The sequence below is a fragment of the Rhincodon typus genome, chromosome 1, assembly GCF_021869965.1.
Source record: "Rhincodon typus isolate 14 chromosome 1, sRhiTyp1.1, whole genome shotgun sequence".
Taxonomy (NCBI): domain Eukaryota; kingdom Metazoa; phylum Chordata; class Chondrichthyes; order Orectolobiformes; family Rhincodontidae; genus Rhincodon; species Rhincodon typus.
This window is the reverse complement of record NC_063332.1, coordinates 58,706,789-58,729,898: the sequence shown is the minus strand read 5'-3', so window position 1 is coordinate 58,729,898 and position 23,110 is coordinate 58,706,789. Positions and strand designations below refer to the sequence as shown.

Genomic DNA, 23,110 nt, shown 5'->3' with positions numbered 1-23,110 from the left:
CAACCAGTCTTACCATTTTTGATTTCAAATAGCCTCTCAAAATGTAAGAGGGACTCCCCCTTTGGTATGACTTAAGTGCAGGATAAATTCTTGCCTCAGTATCACTGGGCCAACCAGAATTTCATTACATAACTTATTAGATAAACCTGCATCAAACTTTAAGCAATGCAAACTAAAATAAAAATAAACACAACCAACCCTCATTCCTTCCCAACGAGAAATGGCTCGCAAAGGCCTCAAAGCACGCAGTGTTCTGAGAGATCGCAGTGATTTGAAGGCTTGAATGCTGTTGCCTAACATACTGAGCCAACCTATCTATAAGAAAAAAGATTATTTTGATATTGCAAATTACTTTACTTGATTATCTAAACATAGATAAATACACATAAACTATTATTTTTCGATCTGTTTCTCATTTTTAAAACTTCTTGGATTTTCCTTTTCAATGGGAGCAATTTTTCTTAGAAATACTTAGATGAATGAAAGTACAGCTGAGCCAGGTGTCTTAACACATACAAAGATACAAGCTAGAATCAGGAGTAGGCCATTTGGCCCTTTGAGATTGCTCCTTCATTTAATAGCATCATGACTGATTTGATTTAACCTCTACTCCATAATACAATCCTGATATATATCAGCCCCTTTCTTATCAAGAATCTATCTATCTCTTTCGTAAAAATATTCAGAGTTTCTGCTTACAATATTTTCCAAATGAGAGTCAATATACTCACATCTTTCGAATAGAATTATTTTTTCTTTGTCTCTGTCTTAAATGGAGGACAACTTATTTTGTAATGGTGACCCCCAGTTCTATATTCCCCTACAAGAAGAAACATTGTTTCCACATCCATCCTTTCAAGTCCCTTCAAGACCTTATATGATTCAATAAAGTCACCTTTTACTTTTCTAAACTCCAGCAGATACAAGACTAACCTGTCCAACAATGTCACTTAAAAAAAGACTGCCCAATCCAGATATTAGTCCATTAAATCTGATCTGAACTGCTTCAAATGTATTTACATCCTCGAAAGGAAGCAATACTGTACAAAATAACTCCGATATGGTCTCAGCAGTTCCCTGCATAACTGAATAATAACCTACCTACATTTACATTCAATTTCCCTTGTCATATTAGATGACATTCTATTAGCTTTCCTAATTACTTGCTGTGCCTGCATTCTAACCTTTTCAATTCATGCGTTATAACACCCAGATCCCTCTGCATCTAAGAGCTCTGCAATGTCTCACCATTTATATAATATGTTTCTTTTTTTATTAATCCTGCCAAATAGAAAAATTTCATATCTTCCCCACATTATACTCCAGTTAATCAAACCTTTGCCCACTCACTTAATTTATCAATATTGCTTTTTGGCCTCGTTATATCCTCTTCACAACTTACATTCTTACAAATCTTTGTGTCATCAGCAAAGTTAGCCACCATACCATCATTCCCTTCGTCCATGTCATTTATATAAATTACAAAAATTTGAAGCCTCAACACTGATCCCTGTGGCATAGGACTCGTTACATTTTGCCAACTAGAAAAAGACCAATTTCTGCTTACTGTCTACTTCCTGTTAGCCAGCCAATCTTCTATTCATGCCAATATATTACCCCTACACCATGAGCTTTTATTTTGCACAGTAATTTTTGATGTGGTATCTTATAAAATGCCTTGTGAAGACCTAAGTTCCATGCACCAACTAGTTCCAGTTTATGGCAGTACTATCTGCATTATGGACCTCTGAGGAACTCCAATTGGGATTGCTATACAACACCTGAATTTTCAAATACCTTAAATTTCTGCTTTGTACAGCTTTGCCACCTGTTTTGACACTGTGAGATGCCACTAAATTATCCTTCTCTGTCTCCTAGGAGATAGTAAGAACTGCTGATGATGGACTCAGAGGTAACACAGTGTGGAGCTGGAGGAACACAGCAGGCCAGGCAGCATCAGAGGAGCAGGAAAGGTGACGTTTCAGGTCAGGACCCTTCTTCAGAAAAGGGGAGGGGGAAGGGAGCTCAGAAATAAATAGAGAAAGGAGGGGTGGGGCTGGGGAAGGTAGGTGGAATGCTGATAAGTCAGTGCAGATAGAGAGTGGTGGGGATTGGTCAATGAGGTATGAAGAGCGATAGGTGGGAGAGAAGATGGATAGGTTGTGTCAGGTCAAGGAGACTGGGATGAGAGGAAGGGTTGGTCAGGGCATGAGGCCAGGGGTGGGGAGATTTTGAAACTGGTAAAATCCACATTTGGGCCATTGGGCTGTAGGCCCCCAAGGTGGAATATGAGGTGCTGCTCCTCCAGTTTGTGGGTGGTGTCATTATGACACTGGAGGAATCCCAGGATGGACATATCATCCAGGGAGTGGGAGGGGGAGTTGAAATGGTTCGTGACCGGAAGGTGTTGTCGTTTGTCGCAAACAGAGCACAGGTGCTGTACAAAGCGGTCTCTGAGCCTCTGCTTGGTCTCCCCGTTGTAGAGGGGGCCACATCGGGAGCAGTGGATGCAATAGACCACATTGACAGTGGTGCATGAGTGCTGAAATAATTGATCCTTATTTCGATGGAAGTAGGCTCTAATTCAATCCAAAGGTCTGATAGCATCCTCACTGAATGGCTTTTCAATGTTAGAAAATTTCACTTAACCAGTTTACATTATACCAATAAATCAGATATAACTTCAATTTAAAAAAAAAGGTGCTTAGTGCACCCAAAGTACATAAATTGCAAAAAGCTATAATAACTGGCTACAACCTGCTACTATTGTCAAAGATCACTTTGGACAGCCTGCCCTCTTATTTTGATAGAAAACCACATGCCTAGTGTTCAGTAATTATATAAATGGGAGCATAGAGAATCATTGGTGCAGCCAAATTTTTCTGTCTGTATCTCTGCAATCATTGTAGCATATGGCAGTGTATAAGCTGTTAGTGTGTTGAACATTCCTGTCCCACAGGCATTATTGGAGAATGTGATAATGCTGGCAATTAGCATCTGCAATTGGAATGCAAGGTGATGATTTTGAGCACAGAAAGATTTTAATCGACTCTGAAGTAGCTAACTCTCTTTTTATTCCTTTTGTACTCTGGAGGCTAGGTGCTGGCACGGACTGGGATGGAAGGACTGAAATTCTGAGGATTTTATTCCTTTAGTCTTCTATTTTATTCCTATGACTTTGTGTTTTTCCCATTTATTCCTAAGAATCTGTACTTAAGAATCTGTACATAGGTACCTTGTATCTAAGATGACACTGTAAATGGCGACTTGTATAAAATTTCATTGTACTCATGTGTCGATAAAGATCATTCTAATTCTAATTCTCCACTCAATGACAATCTAATTTCCAATCTATCAGAAACTGTGCAGACTGAAGCTCCTTGTTAATTGGCAGAATGAGCCAAACTGATGTTTCCACACCTGATCCAAAATAACCACATGTAGCGCAATTTATTGGATGTCAATTTTGATATTCAAAATAAACTTTTAAAAATATCGGACTGGATCTATCATGATGCCAGCATTGGAAAATGGTAATATGGGAGCCCAGACTGAGTCTGCCAATTGAATCTGGTTCAGATCTTACCTGAAATTCACACACGTACATGCTCAAAGAGAAATCAGATGGCGGTGTGCTGTAGGAACTCCAGTTGCTTCTGTTCCCCTCTTTTTATCACTGGAGGGCTCTTGTCAATCTTAGCCCTTCACACTACTTTGTATTTTTTGTGTCACCTAATTATTAATTTTAAAATGTGGACTTTATGATATGCAAAGTAGATTTTTCCGGAAGTGTGCAGCACAGTGCTTTAGCACTCTGCTATGAAGTATATGTTCTTCTAGTTTACTGCTGTGATTTCAATGCAGTGAGTTTCTGATCTTTCCTTGTCCATTGTAGGGTGAGGGTTGGGGGTAGGGGTTTGGGTGAGACGCAAACCAAATCTAAGACTTTCCTCTTCAGGGACAAAGAGCCACTGAGGACAATTTACTTCTGGAGGGAAGAAGCCAGAAAATAATGGCAGGCACTGGAGAACTTCAAGAAGTCAAAGAGATAGTTCTAATAAAAAGAGGATTACAATGACATAAAGTGAGGGAAAACAAAATCTTCTGAAAGATGTTTCTAATCAAAATAACTTGTCTGGTCTTTACAGTTCTGTTTATTCTGTGTAAGGCATCTGGCTTCAACGTGACAATTCACTGTTGTCACTAGACAACCAACCCACAAATGTGTATCAGGTGTTTGTGAGGAGCAGTTACTCCAGGCAATTCCCATCCAGCTTACATTTGTTAAAGAAACACATTGTTCTTTGAACACTAATGTCTTCTGAATAAACAACCATGCTACATGTTGTGAAATGATATACAGATGCTATCTCATTATCGTGAGCCTGAGAACAAAATCAAATTGCATTCTTATGAACAACATGTAAAGTACTTGAAACAAGATTTTAAAATTATTTCTGCAAAGAACATACTGAATTAATAAACAAAAACTTACCACAACAAGGAAGAAATCCAGTAACGTCCAGACATTTGTAAAATAGTCAGTAAGACCAAGGCCTAGCACTTTAACAATCATTTCAAAATTGAAAAAGAAGGCATAAAAGTAATCCAGGTACCGCAGTGCCAGCTGGACTTTTGCATCTTTTTGTAAGTATTTATCATCTAAAGTCTATAAAGGAGAAAAGAAACATTCCAAAACATTAGGCAGAATTCAGCAATACAACTCTTTCAATCTAAAAGTAGTCAGGATCTTTGAATCTTTCCTTTCAGTACAGCAGTTAGAAAGATGTCCTCACAACTAAGAATAAATGTTTCCCCAGATATGTAACTTGCCAAAAAGTCCCCAAGGTGGCCAGGATTGGTTCTCCCCTATTTAGCTTTTGATACTGTCTCACTGTTAAAAATGTCAAAGCATGTGCCACGAACAAATGCTCTGAGAAGTAAGGCAATGATTGAGCCTATTAAATGCATTGGAGGATGGAAAATGTAATCCCACTGTTTCAAAAAAAAGGAGGGAGGATGAAAACTGGAAAATACAGATTGGTTAGCCTGACATCAGCACTAGGGAACACTCTGAAGACTATTGTAAGGGAAATGATAACAGGGCATTTAGAAAATACCGACAGGATTACAGAAAGTCAACATGGATTTATGAAAGGGAAATCATGTTTGACAAACCTACAGAGGCTTTTTGACAACATAACTACTGAATGATTGAGGCAGAACTAGTGAACGCAGTGTATTTGGATTTTGAAAAAGCTTTTGATAACGTTCCACATTAGAGGTTAGTGTGCAAAATTAAAACACATGGGATGTGGCATGGATTGAGAATTATTTAGAAGACAGGAAACAGGGAACAGAGATAAATAAGCCTTTTAAGTAGTGGAAAGTGGTGATTGGTTGGGTAAATAGTACTTCAGCCCTGACTATTCACAACGTGAATCAACGGCTTGGATGAGAGAGTTAAATGTAATATTTCTGACTCAGAACTAAGAGGAAGTATGAGAAGTCAATATGATGTAAAGAGGCTTCAAAATGTTTTAGACAAGATGAGAAGGTGGGTAGGTATATGTCAGACGCTATATAATGTTGTTTAAGAGTGAATTTGTCTACTTTGGTAAGAGAAACTGAATGGCAAAGTATTATAGGAACAACGATTGATGGGAAATTATTGATGTGCAAAGGGATCTGGGTGTCGCGCACACCAGTGACTGAAAGCAAGTATACATGTGCAGCAAGCAGTTAGGATGGCAAATGGTATGTTGAATTCCTTTGGAAGAGGACTTAAGTTCCAGGGCAAGGATATCATACTGCAGCTGTACAGGGCTTTGGTGAGACCACGCCTGGGGTATTATGCGTAGTTTTGGTCTCCTTACCTAATAACAGATATACTCACCATAGGGCGAGTTCAGGAAAGGTTCAGCAGACTTTTTCCCAGAATGACGGGTTTGTTGTCTGAAGTGACATTGGGTTGACTAGGCCTTTATTCACTGGATTTTAGAAGAATGAAAGGAGATCTCCTTGAAATGTATCGAATGACAGGGTGGACAGACTGGAAGCAGTGACGATGTTTCATTTGCCTGTGAGGTCCAGACAAGAGTTCATGGTCTTGGGACACAGAGTAAACCCATTTACGACTGGGGAATATCAGAACTGGAGCAGGCCATTTATCCCCTTGAGCCCATTCCACCATTCAAAGGCTAATCTGTAGCATAACTCCATTTACCTGCCTTTGGTCCATATCCCTTAATACCTTTGCATTACAAACCTTTGTCTATCTCACATTTAACATTAACAACTTTTCCAGCATCCACTGCCATTTTTGGAAGACAGTTCCAAACGTCCACCACCTTTTGTGTGTAGAAGTGTTTCTGAACATCTCTCCTGAGTGGTCTGGCCCTAATCCTTAGACTATAGGAGGAATGCCGTGGTTAAAGAAGGCAGCTCACCACCACCTTCTCAAGGACAACAAGGGTTGGGCAAGAAATGCTGGCCAGCTAGCGATGCCCACATCCCACAAAATGAATAGAAAAAAAAACTATACCACCTAGTTCTATAATCCCCAACCAATGGAAATAGTTTATCTTTATCTGCTCTGTCTTTTTGATAAATTTCTTTACACAGGGGATTGTGGCCCTGTGGAATTCTGTATCGTATAAGATGATTAATGTCAACTCACTGAATGTTTGCGATCCAGAAATAGATTTATTTCTCGACACTAAAAGTGTTAAGCGGTATGGGATGAGTGTGGGAGTATGGCATTGGGGTAGACAATCAACCATGATCATATTGAATGGTGGAGCAGACTTGATGGGCTGAAATACCTACTCTTGTTCCTATTTTCTATACCTCTATATACATATCTCTCAGATCTGTGACTTAAGCTCATTTATCTGGTTTAGCTCTATACCCATTAGCTAACAAAAAATGATTGATTTCAGTTTTGAAAGCAGCAATTAGCATTCACAACCTTTTGAGGGAAAATAGTACCAGATTTCTACCATTCTTTCATCAAGAAGTATTTCTGGATTTCATTTTAAATTGGTTCAGTTCCAATTTTAGCATTATATCTCCTTATTCTTGATCCCCCCCAGAGGTAATATTTTTTCTGTTCTATGAAATCCTTTCACATTTTAGTGGTTTAGAATTTCTGAATTGTGATTGAAATAATGACATACTATGCTAGATGTCCAAAGTAGTACCCAACAAAACTTTTCACAAGAAAGTGGTCACAAGGTAAGATGAGCAAATGTCAATATTGAAAATAAAGACAAACTTACATTTCACTTTAGTGTGTTTTGTGACTGCAAGATACTGCAAATCACTTTGCAGCCAATGAAGTCCTTATTGTAATATAAGAAATGTGACAGGCAATTTGCAGATAGCAAGGTTCCACAAACAGTAGTGTGATAATAAAGAGACAATCTGTTTTTGTGATATTGATTGATGAATGCATATCGGCCAGAACACCATAGTTTCTTTACTGCTATACTCTGAAATAGTGCAATTGTTTTCATTCACCTCAGTAACGGTTAATAGCACCTTGGTTTAATGCTTCATCTGATAGATGGAAACTCTGATGTGGAGGTGCCGGTGTTGAACTGGGGTGGACAAAGTCAGAAGTCACACAACATCAGGTTATATTCCAACAGGTTTATTTGAAATCACAAGCTTTTGGAGTGTAGCCCCTTCATCAGGTGAAGTGAGAGAGAAGCACACAGAACACAGAATTTATAGGCAGAGAGAGATCAAGGGCAGAAAGATCAAAAGATCATAAAAATGGTGTGAGTGGAGTGTCGAATAATAAGTCTCTGCAGGTGAGCAAAAGTTTTAGACCAGGTGAGTAAAGCGTCAACAGCTGAACTCTGACAGTGCAGAAGTCTTCCAGTTCTCCAGTGTCAACTCAAGTGTAAACATCTATCTTTAAGCTCAAGTCTCTGCAATAGATCATATACACACAAACTTCTGTCTCAAGGTGGTGATGCTAACAACAGACCATAACTGACACTGAATAGTATTGCAGGCTCCTGATCTAAACTGTGCTTTAATTCAAGGGGTAGGTGATGGTCTAGTGGTATTACTGCTGGATTATTCCAGAAACCCTGGTAATGTTCTGTGTCCCAGATGGTAGAATTTGAACTCAATAAATATCTGGAATTAGGACCCTAATGATGACCATGAAACCATTGTCGTTTATTGGAAGAACCCATCTGAGATGACGAATGTCCTTTAGGGAAGGAAATTACCATCTTTTCCTGGTCTGGCCCACATGTGACTCCAGACCTACAGCAATGTCGTTGACACTTAACAGCCCTCTGGGCAATTAGGGATGGGTAATGAATGCTGGCCTGGCCAGTGACACCCACATCTCGTGAATGAATAAAAAAAGTCAAAAAATTCAGCTCCTCATTGCAAGCTGCAGTAACGTCATCACATGGACAGGATGAAAAACTAATTAACTACTTTCTGTGGAATTGTAAATTGGTGTTTACAAAGAGAGGTTAACTGCAGACAACATACAATGTGGGAAATGTGAGGTCAATGCAGAAATGTTGTTTCCCTTTGTGAGGGCATAATCTCAGAGTAAGAGTCGCCTTTCTAAGGCAGTGGTGAAGAGGAATTTCTTTTCTCAGAGGATAGTGAATCTTTCCCACAGAAAGCTGTCGAGGCTGGGTCATTGAATATATTAAGTTTGAGATAGAAAGGTTTTTGTCAGGGAATCATCGTTTATGAGGAAAAGGCACGTAAGTAGAGTTGAAGATTATCAAATTTGCCATGATTGCATTGAATGGCAGAGCAGACTTGATGGCCATTCGAGTGGCCTACTTCTGCTTCTATGTCTTATGGTCTTTTGGTTAGAGGCTTGAAACAGCAGAAATATCTTTTGTAAGATAACAGATATGTTTGTCTAGTTACGTAAAAAGTACTTAAGGAATCTCCCAAAGTATAATACGTGGAGACAAGGATTAGCAGGAGTTGGTCAGAATAAATGGTTAATTGTTATTCAGGATTAAAGTAGTGTTTGAAATGAAGGAGGAAACCAGACTTCTTGAAGGAGTTTTAGCAATGGAGGAAATGTTGGACTCAATTTGAGGCATTATGAACAAGTAAGATCAAGATATTGATCGATGTGGAAATAGTAAACATGGAATTATGTTTCTCGTAATGAAGACACTTCTGATTAGTCTGTTGCTTTATATTTCTTTTGGCTAAAGGATGGAAAATACTCTGTGACATGAGTATTAGTAAATCCTTCAACAAATCTGTATGAATTTTCTGCATCAAATATTTTAACAGCTGCATTTTCTATTTGTGTCTTTAGTCAGTTAATCATATCATCTTGCCAAAACATCAGCCTTCCTGCTCCTCTGATGCTGCTTGGCCTGCTGCGTTCACCCAGCTCTACACCTTGTTATCTCAGATTCTCCAGCATCTGCAGTTCCTACTATTTTAAATTATATTGAGTTACATAGAATCTAGAACAGGTAAGTATTCCCAACTGGTCAAGACTTGTGATTACAACAACTTATATACAGCATTGTTACAGTGGTAAAATATCCCCACGTGCTTTGTAGGAGCCTTATCAAATTATCAAATTCTGAGGAAGGGTCACTGGATCCGAAACGTTAACTCTGTTTTCTCCTTCAAAGATGCTGCCAGACCGGCTGAGCTTTTCCAGCAACTTTGTTTTTGTTCCTTATCAAATTAAATTTGAACTAAGCCATGTAAGGGGATATTAGAGCAAACAAAAAGAAGTTTGCTAAAGGTGTTCAGTTTTAAGGAATGTCCTAAATGAGGAAAGAAAGGTGTAGAAATCTAAAATTAGTGCTTTGACAGATGAATGGAAGACCACATTATTGGGGTGATTATAATCAAGGCTGCTCAAGGAGCCAGCATTAGAGGAGTGCAGATATTGCAGAAGGTTTTAGCTATGGTGGATGTGGAAATATGTGGATGAGGGGGTAAGGGCATGGAGAGATTATAAAACAGGATGAAAATTTTAAACTTGATAATTTCCTTAACTTGGAGCCAATGTATATCCATGAGCACTGGGGGAGGGGGATGGGGGGTTGCAGGAAGGTGAAAATGTTTGGTGAAAGCTAAGAGTTGATGTTATTGAGGTGGAAATGGGCAGCATTGGTGATGGGATAACACAATGTGGAGCTGGAGGAACACAGCAGGCCAGGCAGCATCAGAAGAGCAGGACAGTTGATGTTTCGGGTCAGGACTCTTTTTCATTAGTTACCATCCTTGAAAAATTCCAGGAGATTTGTCAAGCATGATTTTCCTTTTGTAAACCCATGCTAATCTGTCTGATCCGGCACTGTTTTCCAAATGATCTACTGTTAAAATTTTTGTGATGGAATCGACCTTTATCCCACTGCCAATATCATGCTAACCGGTCAATAATCCACTGTTTTCTCTCTATGTCCTTTTTTAAATAGTGAGGTTTTATTAAATACCTTCCAATTCATAGGAACTATTCCAGAGTCTATAGATTCTTGAAATATGACCATAAATGCATCCACTGCACCTCGGACCACTTCCTTAAGTAATCTGGGATGTGGATTATTGAGCCTTGGGGATTTGTTGGCTTTCAATCCCATCGATTTCCCCAACACCATTTCCCTACTAATACCGATTTCTTTCAGTTCCACCTTCTCAGTAGACCATGCAAACCCCCCGCCCCATTATTTTTGAGACCTTATTTGTGTCCTCTTTTGTGAAGACAGAACAAAAGATGTATTTAATTGGTCTGCCATCTCTTTGTTGTCCATTATAAACTCCCCTGTTTCTGACTGTAAAGGACTTACATATGTCTTCACTCATCTTTTTCACTTCATATAACAATAGCAGCTTTTACAATCAATTTATATGTTCCCCACAAGCTTATGCCTGTACTCTATCTTCCCCTTTTTAACCAATCCCTTTGTCCTCCTTTGCTGAGATCTTAACTGCTCCCAATCCTCAAGTCTGCTGAAATTTTTTTGGCCAAGTTGTATGCCTCTACCTTGGATTGAATACTAACATTAATTTCCCTTGCCAGCCAAGACTGGACCATCTTTTCTGTTTTATTTCAGTGTCGGGCAGGAATGAACAACTGCTGCAGTTCTTCCATGCTCTCTTTAACACTTCCCATTGCCCATAATCCCTTTAAGTAACATTCCCCAATTTAACATAGCCAGCTCCTGCCTCACATCAATGTAGTTTCCTCTATTAAGATTCAGGATCCGAGTCCCAAAATCAACTATGACACTTTCCATCTTAATGAAGAATTCTATCATATTATGGTCACACTTCCCCAAGTGCCTTGTACAGTTAAATGATCACTTACTTAAAGTGGAAGGAAGTTTATATTGGAGTCCCCAAAGAGTCAGTGTTAGGGCCCCAGGGACCCCAATATATGTGAATGATCTGGTTCTTGGAATAAAGGATATAACTTACAAATTTTCTGACAACAGAAGATGTAGAATTATTATGAACTATGAGTTGGGTAGTGTGGAATCCAAAAGGGTATAAACAGTTTGGTGGGATGGGCAGAGGAATGGCAGATTACATTTTATGCAGAAAAGTGTGAAGTTATTCATTTTGACGCAAGGAATGCAGAAAGATGGTACCAAATAAAGTGTTGAATTCTAAAGGGGTTGCAGGAGCAGAGGCATCTGGGTATATGTATTTACAAATCTTTGAAGTTAGCAGGACAGATTGATAGAGCACTTAATAAAGGCTATTGCAAACTGGACTTTATAAAAAGGGGTCAGAGTAGAAATGTAAAGGAGTTATGTTAAACCTATATATAATAGTGGTACAGTCTCAAGGGGAGGAAGACATCTAGTACTGGGACCACACTTCAGAAGGGACATTGGAGAGGGTGTTGATATAATTTACAGTGGTTCGAGGGATGGGGAAGTTCTGTGACACAGTTAGATTGGAGAAACTAAGACTGTTCTCCTTGGAGAAAGAGACTGTTGAGAGATTTGATTGAATCCTGAGGAGTCTGGACAGAGTCGCAACAGAGAAGCTGTTCCCACTGGTGGAAGGATTAAGAAGCAGATGGAACAGATTAAGGGAATTCGCAAAAGAAGCAGGGAAGACGCAAAGAAAAACCTTTTCACAAAGTGCTCTTGAGGCTGATTCAATTGAGGCAGGGCTATGGGTGGATGGTTGAGAAATGGCAATAGGTGAATTGCTCCTGCAGAGGTCTAGCACAGGTAGGACTTGGGGAATAATCTCCCTCTACGCTGTGACCATTCTAGGAATTGAGAAGACCATTAAGTTCTCAACACACATCAAGGAATAATTTCTAAGTCACTAGCCTGTTTTGGCCTGGTGTTATGTTATTGATACAATTCCATAAAAAAACTAAATTCTATGGAGGCTTAACATATGCAAAGTCAGTGGAATCATACAAGAATATTAATTGTGTCATGGGAGTTGAAGCTAAATATGATGCCAAGATTTCTGAGCTTATATACATATCCGAACAATCATGTTTTTGAGTACGTGTTTGGTTTGGTGACAAAGAAAACAAAAAAATAGCCCTGGTTGCCAGAACATTTAAATTCAAATATAAAGTAGGACCAGATCGAAACAAGGGTTAGCTCCAACACTACACTGGCTTGAGGACAACAATTGATTTTCTTTCAATCTGTTAGGACTTACCAGTGTCATGGTACTCAAAAGTATGACAAACAGTACACTTCCATCAAACACTCGATTATTCACCACTTTGAACATCAGTGTTCTCAGTGAAAGGAAGAGCTTTCCCAAGAATGTCGTTTTAAGTACATTACAACAAATGCATTTTTCAGTGCACATGGCTGGCAAGCAAGGCTGCATTGTTTTGACTTCTGTTTTTTGTTCTTCATCCTCCATGCCTTCCTCTTCAATGGAGCATGGAGGATTCTCACCATCTGTTTTATTATCTTCATTAACAGATTTATCATTTGACTGCTCTGCTTTTTCTGGGCAACTTGTGTCCCCATATGGATGATCAAGTTCACGTTCCACCTCCTGCTGCACTTCCTCCACTGTCTCGAGCTAATATAATAAAGAATAATGGGTTGACCAACTTTGTCTATGACAACATATGATGCAAAAATGATGAACATCGCAACTTAATTCTTCAAGATATACATAGCTACATAATATAAGTTTGGTGACAAGCTTGTACCGACATGTAAACAGAAAATTTTGAGAACACTCGGCATTCTCATCAGTGGAGAGCAAAACAGAAAGTAGCAAAGCACAAAGTGAATGGCACATCTACTCGCAATGGGAATGATTAACCAAATGTGAGTGGTTGCCGGTGAATCAAAAGCTACAGTAGAAGGGCAGTAGCCAGCCAATTTTGCAAAATGGGACAGACAGGAAATTGTTGATTCCACTGTTAGTCAAGGGTTTAGAAGTATGTGCCAGTGCCACGTGCCAGTGAGGCTAGGAATAGAAAGACAGGACAGATGAATGCATGGCTAAGGAGCTGGTGCAGGAGGCAGGGTTTCAGGTTCTTGGATCATTGGGACGTCTTCTGTGGCAGGGGTGACCTGTACAAGAGGGATGGGTTGCACCTAAACTGGTGGGGAAGCAGTATCCTCTCAGAGAGGTTCACTAATGCTACTGGGTAGGGTTTAAACGAGAGTGGTTGGGGTCTTGGAACCAGAGCAGCAGGTCAGCAAGTGGAGGGATTGAGGGGAAGGTAGATGTTAGGACCAGTAAACCAGAAAGAAAGGACAGGCAGAGACAGGTAAAGGAACACAATGGTACTAATGGGCTGAAGTGTGCTTTTTCAATGCAATAAGTATTATAGGTAAGGCAGATGAGCTTAGAGCCTGGATCTGTACATGGGAATTTGATATTGTGGCCATTACAGAGACTTGGATGAGAGAGGGACAAGGCTAGCTGCTCAATGTTCCAGTGTTTCATTGTTTTAGATGAGATAGAGAGGAAGGTAAAAGAAGTAGAGGAGTTGCATAATCAGGGAGAATGTTACATCTGCACTCAGACAGGACATGCTGGAAGGTTCATCCACAGAGGCAATATGGGTAGAGATCAAAAATAAGATGGGTATATTCACTTTGATTGGATTATACTACAGGCCCCCAAAAGCCACCAAGAGATTGAGGAACAAATATATAGGCAGATTATGGAAAGGTGCAATAAAAACAGAGTTGTCATAGTGGGTGACTTTAACTTCCCCAATATTGACTGGGGTTCCCTTAGAGCAAGAGGCTTAGATGGGGTAGAATTAGATGGGGCAGAATTTGTTAAGTACATCCAAGAGGGTTTCTTAAAACAGTATGTGGATAGACCAACTAGAGGACGGGCCATACTGGACCTTGTATTGGCTAATGAACCTGGCCGAGTGACTGACCTTTCAGTGGGAGAGCATTTTGGAAACAGTGATCACAATTTCTTAAACTTTACGATAGCTATGAACAAGGATAAGTCAGGACTTGCGAGAGGGTACTAAATTTGGGGAGGGCAAATTATGTCAGTATTAGGCAGGAACTAGGGAGTGTTAATTGGGAGGAGCTGTTATCAGGCAAGTCGACATTTGATATGTGGGAACTATTTAAAGACCTACAGATGAGACTTCAAGACCAGCATGTTCCAGTAACAAGGAAGGATAAGAATGGCAAGGCAAGGGACCCTTGGATAATGGGGAAGATTGTGAATTTAGTCAGAAGGGTAAAAGATGCATATGTAAGGTTTAGAAAGCTAAAATCGGACAGGACCCATGAAGGATATGAGGAAAGCAGGGAATTAGGAGAGCAGGAAGGGGTCATGAAATGACCTTGGCAAGTAGGTTTAAAGAGAATCCTAAGGCATTCTATAGATACATTAAAAACAAAAGGATAACTAGGAAAAAGGTAGGACCACCCAAGGATAAAGGAAGGAACTTGTGCTTTGAGGCAGAGGATGTGGGCAAGATCCTAAATAAGTACTTTGCGTAAGTATTCACCCAGGAGAAGGACATGGAGGGGATTGAGATTTGTGTGAGCGTGCTAATATGGTAGGGCATTTTGAGATCAAGAAAGACGTGGGGTTGGATCTCTTGAAGAGCATTAAGGTGGATAAGTCCCCAGGGCCCAGTAGTATCTATCCTAGGTTGTTGAGAAATGCAAGAGAGGAGATTGCTAGGGCCTTGACCAAGATCTTTTTATCCTCAAGAGGTCCTGAAGGACTGGTGAGTAGATCATGTTGTTGTTCTGTTCAGGAAGGGAAATCCAGGAAACTACAGACTGGTGAGCCTCATATTGGTGCTTCAGAAGCTATTGGAGAGAATTCTTAGGGATAGGATTTATGCACATTTGGAAAAGCATGGCCTAATTAGGGACAGTCAGCATGGCATTGTGGAGAGCAGGTCACGTCTTACTAACTTGATTGAATTTTTCAAGGAGGTGACAGAGGTTAACGATGAGGATAGAGCAGTACACATTGTTTACATCAATTTCAGTAAGGGTTTTGACAAGGTCCCTTGTGATAGGCTCATCCAGAAGATTAAGATGCATAGGATCCATGATGACTTAGCTGTATGGATTCAGAATTGGCTTGCCCATAGAAGACAGAGGGTAATGTTGGACGACTGTTTTTCAGGCTGGAGGTCTGTGACTAGTGGTGTTCTGCAGGGACCCATTCTGGGACCTCTGCTGTTTGTGATATATACAAATGAATCAAATGAAAACATAGATGGGTGGGTTAATAAGTTTTCAGATGATAGAAAGATCAGTGGAGCTGTGGATAGTGTAGAAGCTTGTCAATGGGGACAGCCGGATATAGATCAATTGCAGATATGGATGGCGAAATGGCAGATGGACTGTAATCCAGGTAAGTGTGAGGTGTTGCACTTTGGGAGATCAAAAGTTAAGGAAAAGTATGCAGGTAATGGCTGGACTGCATTGATGTACAGAAGGGTCTTGGGATTCAAGTCCATAGCTCCCTGAATGTGGCCACACAAGTAGATAGGGTGGTAAAGAAGGTGTATGGCATGCTTACCTTTATTTGTCGGGGAATTGAGTACAAGAGTCAGGATGTCATGTTGCAGCTTTATCAGACTTTGGTTAGGCCACACTTAGAGTATTGCATTTAATTCTGGTTGCCACATTACAGGAAGGATGTGGAGGCTTTGGAAAGGATGCAGAAGAGGATGAAAATCTTTGGAAAGGGTGCAGAAGAGGATGCAGAAGAGAATCAGGAAGCTGCCTGGATTAGAGCGTATGAGCTATACGGAGAGGCTAGAAAAACTCAGGTTGTTTTCTCTTGAGCAGCAGGGGCTGAAAGAAGAAATAAGAGAAGTTTCTTAAATAATAAGATGCATAGACAGGCTTGATAGTCAGAATCTTTTTCCCAGAGTTGAAATGTCTAATACTAGGGGGCGAGAATTTAAGGTGAGAGGGGGAGACATGAGGGGCAAGTTTTTTACACAGAGAGTGGTAGGAGTCTGGAACCAGGGATAGTGGTGGAGGCAGATTCATTAAGGGCATTTAAGGGACTTAAGATAAGCACATGAATATGCAAGGAATGGAGGGATATGGACCAAGGGCAGGCAGAAGGGATTAGTTTCATTTGGCGTCATGTTCGGCACAAAGCTGTGGGCCAAAAGGCCCATTGCTGTGCTGTACAGTTCTATGTTCTATGTTCTATGGGCACCTTTTGAAGTAGCATCTGCAACGATTACAAGCCAGTAGCTTCAATGCTGTATAATCTGACTGGAACCCAATTTCTGCCCAAATCTTCAGGCTCAGCCTTCTAGTTTTCTGAACCCAGGATCATCAGTCAGATCTTTAGACTCTGTTTTGTATACCCTAATCTGTGCTCAGACTTAAGAAGGGAATGTCCATCTGACACTGGATCAGGACTGACGCAATTCAGTAATCCCTCCATGTAGGTTCTCCTCCAGGATTCCTAAGAGTGACAGGAGGCATTCTTCCTCACCAAGTGCATCAGCAGACCCTCCCATCCAACTGAGGAATTCTGGATGAAGATTGTCATGCAGGCTCGTAGTTGTGAGGTCCACCTGAGGCCAACCAGGAAAAGGGTTTCTGGCCTTCGTTGCACAGATAAAGGGAGTATTATGGAATCATTAGAACAATGTGGGTCCCATGAGAGCAACAAGCAAAGTGACTCTGTGAGGGTAAGGAGTGAGCAGGAAGGCAAAAGAAGTGTGAGGTACAGCAGCTGATATGCCATGAAGCTTGGATGTACATAGGTACAGCTCACGCTTCCATTTTTGGACAAGTGACATGAAAGTCTGGGGTTTAGTTGTCCAAGGACCAAAGGATTATTCTTCTCTTCTGTTTGAAGGAGGAGTGCCCAGCATTAGAACAATCACTAAAGTAACCTTACTCTTCCCAAGCAATGGTAGATGCCTGTTCTATAACTGTACCAGAAAAAAAAATCTTGGCTAGAGGCATAGCTAGTTCTGGACTATAATTCTTCAGTATTACTGCAGTCAGGAACCATAGTGTTTGAGGTATCCAGTGCCTTCAGCTGCTTCAGGGGGAGGTTGAGTTGGATGATCCACTTAACATTTAAGGCTAAAGACCGTTGCAAATACTTTAGCCTTATCTTTTGCATTGATTTGCTCGGCTCCCTCTCATATTGAGGATGGGGATATTTGTGGGGAGTTTTCTTTTTAGTTTTTGTGTAGTTTTTAATGTCCATCACCATTCATGACTGAATGTGGCAGGACTGTAAAATGTAGATCTGATCAATAGTAATGGGATCAGTTAGCCCTGTATATCATTTGCTATTTCCCCTGCACGGTCCGCAAGTATTCCTATATCATAGCTTGACCGATTGAAACATCATTTTAAAATGTGCCTGCTGCTGCTTCTGGCATGCTTGCTTGCACTTTTCATCTAACCAGGGTTGATCACCTGGTTTGATGTTGATGATAAAATGGAGGGTTTAGTGGGCCTGAGTTTACAGATTGTTCTTGAATACAATGGTGCTGGTGCTAATAAACCAACAGTGTCTTACAGGCTTAGGTTTTGAGTTGATGGATCTTGTGCCTTGTAAGTGATGGATTGCAGTATTCCTGGCTTCTGACCTGCTATTTTAGCCACTGTGTTTATGTTGAGTTTCTGATCAATGATAACACTCAGGATGTTGAAAGTGGGCGATTCAGAGATGGTAACACCACTGAATGTCAAGGGACGGTGGTTAGATTGTCTCTTATTGGTGATGGTCATAGCCTGGCATTTGTGTGGCACGAATGTCACTTGTCAGCCCAAGCCCGGATATTATCCAGATCTTGTTGCATTTGAACACGGACTGCTTCAGTATCTGAGGAGTTGGAAATGGTGCTGAACATTGTGCTACTGTCAGCAAACATCCTCACTTCTGACCTTATGATGGAGGGAAGGTCATTGATGAAGCAGCTGAAGGTGGTTGGCCTAGGACACTACCCTGAGGAACTCCTGCAGACTTGTCCTGGAGCTGGGATAAGTGACCTCCAACAATCACAACCATCTTCCTACGTGTCAAGTATGAATCCAACCAGTTTGGAGTTTGCCCATGGATTCCCAGTGATTCAAGTTTTGCTGAAGCTGCTTGATGCCACACTCAGTCTGAAGCAGCCTTGATGTCAAGGGCTGTTACTCTCACCTCACCGCTGGAATTCAGCTTTTTGTCCATGTTTGAACCAAGGCTGTGATGAGGTCAGGAGCTGAGTGGCCTTGGTGGAACACAAACTGGGCGTCACTGAGCAGGTTAATGCTAAGCAGGTGCTGCTTGATATCACTATTCGCTGTTTGCCTTTTCAACTGCAGCTGGTCTGGTGTAGCAGCTATAGCCTTTAACACTTGGCCAGTTGTAGTGCTACTGAGCCACGTATGGACATTCTGTGCCATTGATATCCACAGTCTTTCTTCCAAGTGGAGTTCAACATGGGGGAAGACTGATTCATTAGCTGAGGTGGAAGGAGGAGGATGTGGTAGGTGATAATCAGCAGGAAATTTCCTCATTCATATTTGACTTGCTGCCATGAGACTTCTGGATTCAATATCTCAAACAACTCTTTCCTCATTTTACATCACTCTGCTGCCACCTCTGTCCTGGGACAGGGCATACCCAGAGATTGTGCTTGTGGTGTCCGGTATGTTGTCTGCAAGATTCCATTAGAATTATTATATTAGGCTATTGGGGCCTGAGGCCTGCATATATACGAGCCAAATAACACTAGAATATGTGTAATTCATTGTTATTTGGTTGTTACTGCATCTTCACAAATAAAAAGACTTATTACTTCTTCGATGTGAAGTAAATGCCACTAGAGTATTTAAACATATCTGCACCTCTGATAAAGTTGTTGGCCAATATAGTGGGAGCAAGTTAAGAGAGGCCAAATGCAGAGGGATAAATCCTAAACTTTTATCCCTAATAAGCATGCCAATAAATTCTTCATCTTTGTTATAAAGCTTTAATGTCCTTGCAAACAAAGGCTCCACCATCCATGATCTCAGCATCGAGGAATGTACAGCATCTTGGATCGAACCAAAATCTGGTTCACAGCTGCTGACTCCTTCTCAACAATGCTGCCCTGCCTGGCTTCATATCCCCAGTTGAACCTATGCTGCAATCTCCAAATCCTGTCTCAGTCTCTCTTACCACTTCTCTGGTGCCCTTCTACATTAACATCATTTCACACTATAGCAATTGAATGCAATGTCTAGAAATTAATTCTTATGCCTTCAGTGATCACACCCTTGTCCATAATTTTTAAATCACCATTTCTGATAATTGTCCTTGTGATGGAATGAGGGGTCTGTCCTCAGGCTAAATTACAAGTCTGTGTCCCACTGCGCTTTCTGTATGACTCCCAGTTTCCTCAATGCTGAATTTGATTGGCAAGGATGCTACTGAGTCGAAAACCCGCATTGTGCATCATGTGTACCAGGTATTTCTACTGTAATGTGTGTTTCGTTAACGTAAATTGACTGTAACGTGATTGATGAATAGTGGACGCTGTTTGGATAACATGAACTTTCTGCTGTACAGGTATAGCGATTTTCTAGAGTGATTTCCCTATAATGCGATTTTCTATGGTGATTTTCTATAGCACAAGGTCACACAAGAACGCAACTATCACATTATAGGAGAACTACTGTACGCTCATTGGCTAAATCTGTATTAAATTCCCAACTGTTTTGAAATTCATGAACTAAACATGTTCCTTGCCTGTATAAAATCGAGTCATAAAGGTTTTCCTGTGGCCAATACATGTGTTTTATTTTACATCAGGAAACACATTTCATAAGGGAACATGCAGACGATATTTGGTTGAGAAATGATTATATAACCGGACTAAATAATCAGATTAGATTAGTATTCCAGAGAACATGAGTAGAAACTCAACCATGGTATTTTGAGATTTTGAATTCAGTTTGAAGAAGTAAAGCTGCTGCGCTCAACCAATCTGGTCAATATGTAACTGCAGTTCGTACAAATGTAGTTAACTGTTTACTGCACTTTGAGCTGATCCAGCAAATGACTAAGCTGCATCAAATCATTACAAAGAGTTCAAGAAAAGTATTTACTATCACATTCTCAGGACAACTATTGTGTGCTTTAGACAGCAGTAAGGTCTGCATACCGCAAATGAACAAAAGGATGAACTATTCTATAAAACATCAGTGTTTATATAACAAAGTAGAACAAGTATTCTTATGCTTTTTAGTTGACCAGATTCATAGATAAATGCTTCTAGGTACCCATGTACCATGGTAACTGAAAGAGAAAATTTAAATGTGACAAATATTCAGTTAAGAGATTTCATTCTGTCATAATGCTCCCTGGAGAATCTCACTGAATGTGCAGAAGGTCTGCACAGTTGCTTGGATAAAAAAACTACACTTCCATTTTGGAATAATTCTCTGAAGCACAGAAGGATATTGCCTATTTTGTTTTAAAGGCTTTTTCCACAATGTTTATATTAATTAAAATACAGTGGCTTTGAAATTCAGCAATGATCAGAGGCTGAGTGGCTACATGCAGCAAGCGTTTGCAATGGAGTCTGATTCCATGAGGATTCAGTATTGCCATTCCAGCTATGTTCTGATCAGTTGGTGTGGGAGTATAGGAGGATCTTCCATTCCCCCAGAATGCTGGGGGTTTCCTCCAGGACCATTGTTGAATACAATTTATAGACATTAGAAAAACACAGGATATCCGGGTCTCTTTAGGTGTTTTTGAAAGGCTTTAAGTATTTTCAAAACTAAGGTAATTCATTACCTTCTGCTAGTAGGAAACTGAAGACGCCAAAGTTTATTTTTATCTTTGGGTCAGAAGAGCTTTACAAATATGGATTGGGGCAGGTGGTGGTGAAATGCCCTTTGACAATCTCACAATTGCAGTGTAGAGTGTGGCTTACTGCAAAAGCAGATACAGATTCTGCTCTGCCATGTCTCCACGGGTGGAGCTGCCACCAAGTCATTTTGGCCTCAGTGGCTATAAGACTAGATATTGTGTAGAATTACATTCATGTGTTACCATCAAGACTGCCGATCCATTTTCATACTTCCGTCCACCAATAGCTGGATCACACATAGCACTGATGGTAGGCACATGATTTGTGCCCATTGAAGGGAGTTCAGCACTATTTGAGAGTGTTGGCAAAGCTGTTGACTCAACAGTGCTTGACAAGTTAATTTCATTTTGCATACCTACAAGAAACAATAATTAGCTTCAAACAGAAAGATAGTTTGTAAAGTATCAGCAGATTTAAAATTTGTACAATCGAAATCAACTTTAAAAAAAAATCAACTGTCTTAATAATTTCCTATAACTAAATGCATTGTTAAAAATCTTTCAACTGAAGGTAGTATCACATTATTCTTTGTATAGCACCATTACTAACAGAAGTCATCCTACATTGTCCCCAACATTACAAGAACCATCCAGTATAAAACTGGCAATTTTAAAATCGGTTGGCAATTTCCAAGCTTTACATTTAGATTTTTGATTGTACCAGCATCAGAACAGTGGGTTCAAAATAATATTGACATAACATGTTTTGGAGATTAAACACACTGTTGCTTGGAAAGATAGGTTGTGGGTTTGAATCAATGATTCCATATGCTAACTCCTCAATGTCAGAAACGAAATCAGTGGAAGACACAAAATGAAAACTTGGTTTGTTCCATTTAAACGGGATGAAAATTTCAACAGAAGCCTCAGTGGCAATTCTTATAGTTGTAGTGAGAGTTATTTTAGTAGGCAAACCCAATGGATGTTTGGTGGGAAGAGCACAACTGCTGTTTGCCTACCTGTGTGAAGGCCAAGACACTTTAGTTTACTTTATATACAGGCACAAACTAGATGTCAATTGAAGCATTTTATTTCATCTTGCTAAAAATTCAATCAAATTTGCTCTACTGTACGTTAACTTTAAGAGATGTTTAATTATTCAAAGTAAATGGGATTATAGTGTTTATATTTACAGGGAACAAAGAACAATACAGTGCAGGAGCAGGCCCTTTGGCTCACCAAGCCTGTGGTGACATATGACATCTTTCTAAACTAAAAAACCTTTTGCCTCTATGCAATCCATATCCCTCTATTCCCTGCCTATTCATATATCTGTCAAGATGCTTCTTAAATATTGCTGTTGTATCTGCTTTTACCAACACCTCTGGCAGTGCATTCCAAATACTTATCATCCTCTGTGTAAAAAAACCTGCTGTCTCCTTTTAAATTTACCCCTTTTACCTTAAACCTATGTCCCCTAAAATTGATATTTCTACCCTGGCAAAAAGACTCTGACAATCCATTCTATCCATGCCTCTTATAATTTTGTAAACTTTGATCAGGTTGCTCCTCAGCCTTCGAAATTCAAGTGAAAACGAACCAACTTTGTCCAATCTTTCCTCATAGTTAATAACATGGTAAACCTTTTTTGTACTTTTTCCAAAGCCTCCACATCCTTTTAGTAGTCTAGCGGCCAGAACTGTATGTAATATTGCAATATGGTTTAATTAAAGTTCTATACAGTTGCAACATGATTTGCCAATATTTATACTCTGTGGCCCAACCAAAGAAGGCAAGCATGTCATATGATAATACAGTGTGGAGCTGGAGGAACACAGCAGGCCAGGCAGCATCAGAGGAG

General features: G+C 40.1%; 1 protein-coding gene across 1 annotated transcript in view; it reads right to left on the bottom strand.

Annotated features, from left to right (window-relative positions):
• LOC109933495 (sodium channel protein 60E-like) overlaps positions 1-23,110 on the bottom strand; it is a 136,787-nt gene that overhangs the window by 71,860 nt on the left and 41,817 nt on the right. The window contains exons 7-11 of the mRNA XM_048596309.1: positions 21,493-21,665; positions 12,664-13,041; positions 4,492-4,669; positions 1,315-1,336; positions 199-301 (exon numbers count right to left, since the gene is read on the bottom strand). Coding sequence (XP_048452266.1) covers positions 199-301; positions 1,315-1,336; positions 4,492-4,669; positions 12,664-13,041; positions 21,493-21,665 — 854 coding nt within the window. The remainder of the gene's footprint in view (positions 1-198; positions 302-1,314; positions 1,337-4,491; positions 4,670-12,663; positions 13,042-21,492; positions 21,666-23,110) is intronic.